The following is a 1782-nucleotide window of genomic DNA, read 5'->3' on the forward strand; positions in this document are numbered from 1 at the left end:
GGCGCAGCTCATCACCATCGGGTTAAGGCAAAGCCCCACCAGCTCCCCCGAGGCACAGGCTCCCTGTCCCACGGGCGCTTCCCTCCCGGCTCTGGAGCGAGTCTCCGATCGGAGTAGCACTAGGCCTGGCTGCCCCACACCCCCAGCCCTCGACTCACCGTAAAATTCTTTCCAAGAATGATGTCCACGGAAAGCGCCAACAGCTTCACGCTGATCGGAGAGGCGTCAGATGGCGGCACCATGGAGAACCTCAGCCGGAGACTGAAGGCAAGTTTTGCGTCAGCTGTAAGCTCGGGCACTCTCGAGCGGAGCGTCAGAAGCTCTGCAAGATCGAGCTGCAAAGCTTCCCGCAGCGCCGGTCTTCCCGCAGCGCCGGCATTGCCGCAGGGCCGGCCTGGCCGCGTTGCTGGTGGTGAGTGGCTCATGGCAGCCAAGCTCTGACCCGCAGAGAAGCGCTGGGGCAGCTGGAGCGCGAGCCCATCGGTTGAAAACCCACCAGCAGCTGCCTGTGGCTTCGCCTGGACTCACGTGAGCTCCTTCCGCAGGTTACGGGCGACCTCTTCGACATCATGTCAGGGCAGACGGATGTGGATCACCCTCTATGCGAGGAGTGCACGGACACTCTGCTAGACCAGCTCGACACGCAGCTTAACATCACGGAGAACGAGTGCCAGAACTACAAGTGAGTGACCGGACGGGACCTGCGACCGAGCTGCTTTAGCCCGAAGCCCAGAGAAAGAGCGCAAACGTGATCACAGAACGGTTTGTGTGGGGAGGGACCTTAAAGCCCACCCAGCCCCCCTCCCTGCCATGGGCAGGGACACCTTCCACCAGACCAGGTTGCTCAGTGAAGACGAATGATGTCGATGACACTTCAAATCAAGGAGTTTGTGAATAACCTTTCAGCTGAGGAATGAGAAAAGTTTTCAGGTGCCTCCATGCATGCAGCTGGGGTATCACCATATTAAAGACTGAGACAAAAATCCTTCAAGAGAAGGTTAAGTCAGGAGGGTAAAAATAATCAAATAGGAGATGAAAAGCTGGGAAGACATTTCAATAGCTGTTCAAACATACTGCAAAGAAAGGAACCAAAGCTGTTCTACACAAATCTAAGAAATGTGATCAAGAAGCACAAGGCAGCCGGGGAACGGGGGCATTTGGTTTCCCAGGATCCCTGTGTTGGTAATCCTGTCACTCTCCACTAGGAGATGTCTGGAGATACTGGAGCAAATGAACGAGGACGATAAGGAGAAACTGCAGATGGAACTGAAGGAACTGGCGCTGGAGGAGGAGCAGCTGATTCAGGAGCTAGAGGACGTGGAGAAGAATCGCAAGATCGTGGCCGAAGACTTCGAGAGAGTCAAGGCGGAGGCAGAGCGGCTGGAGCAGGAAGAAGCTCAGTGAGTGAACCAGAGCTGCGGCTCGTAGCGGGGATTTTAGGTAACAGATAAACAGGAATGTGACGTGGAGAAATGGGTAACTCACGCCCCATCCCAGTGTCCTTGGCAAAAGCGAGGTTGGCTGAGCAGAGGAGGAGTGCGGCGAGCGCCCACGCTTGGCATTTCTTGTCTTGCTCTCACCAAAAGGTACCAGAAAGAATACTGCGAATTCAAGAGGCAGCAACTGGAGCTCGATGATGAGCTGAAGAGCGTGGACAACCAAATGCGCTACGCCCAGATGCAGCTGGATAACTTAAAGAAAACCAACGTGTTCAACGCAACTTTCCACATCTGGTAACGTGGGCACCTGCCCCGCGCGGCAGCCCTGACGCCGCACCCGACG

At 55.8% G+C, this 1782-nt stretch overlaps 1 protein-coding gene across 1 annotated transcript; it reads left to right on the forward strand.

Moving 5' to 3' along the window:
- Nucleotides 1–159: 159 nt before the first annotated feature.
- On the forward strand, nucleotides 160–1737 carry LOC104512162 (beclin-1). The gene is made up of 4 exons (XM_010155034.1): nucleotides 160–267; nucleotides 546–682; nucleotides 1206–1400; nucleotides 1587–1737. The coding sequence occupies exons 1-4, from the start codon at nucleotides 178–180 to the stop codon at nucleotides 1735–1737; spliced, it is 573 nt and encodes a 190-aa protein (XP_010153336.1). The 5' UTR covers nucleotides 160–177.
- The last annotated feature ends 45 nt before the right edge of the window (nucleotides 1738–1782 follow it).

Source organism: Eurypyga helias, unplaced genomic scaffold (genome assembly GCF_000690775.1).
Source record: "Eurypyga helias isolate BGI_N326 unplaced genomic scaffold, ASM69077v1 scaffold36547, whole genome shotgun sequence".
In the NCBI taxonomy this organism is placed as follows: domain Eukaryota; kingdom Metazoa; phylum Chordata; class Aves; order Eurypygiformes; family Eurypygidae; genus Eurypyga; species Eurypyga helias.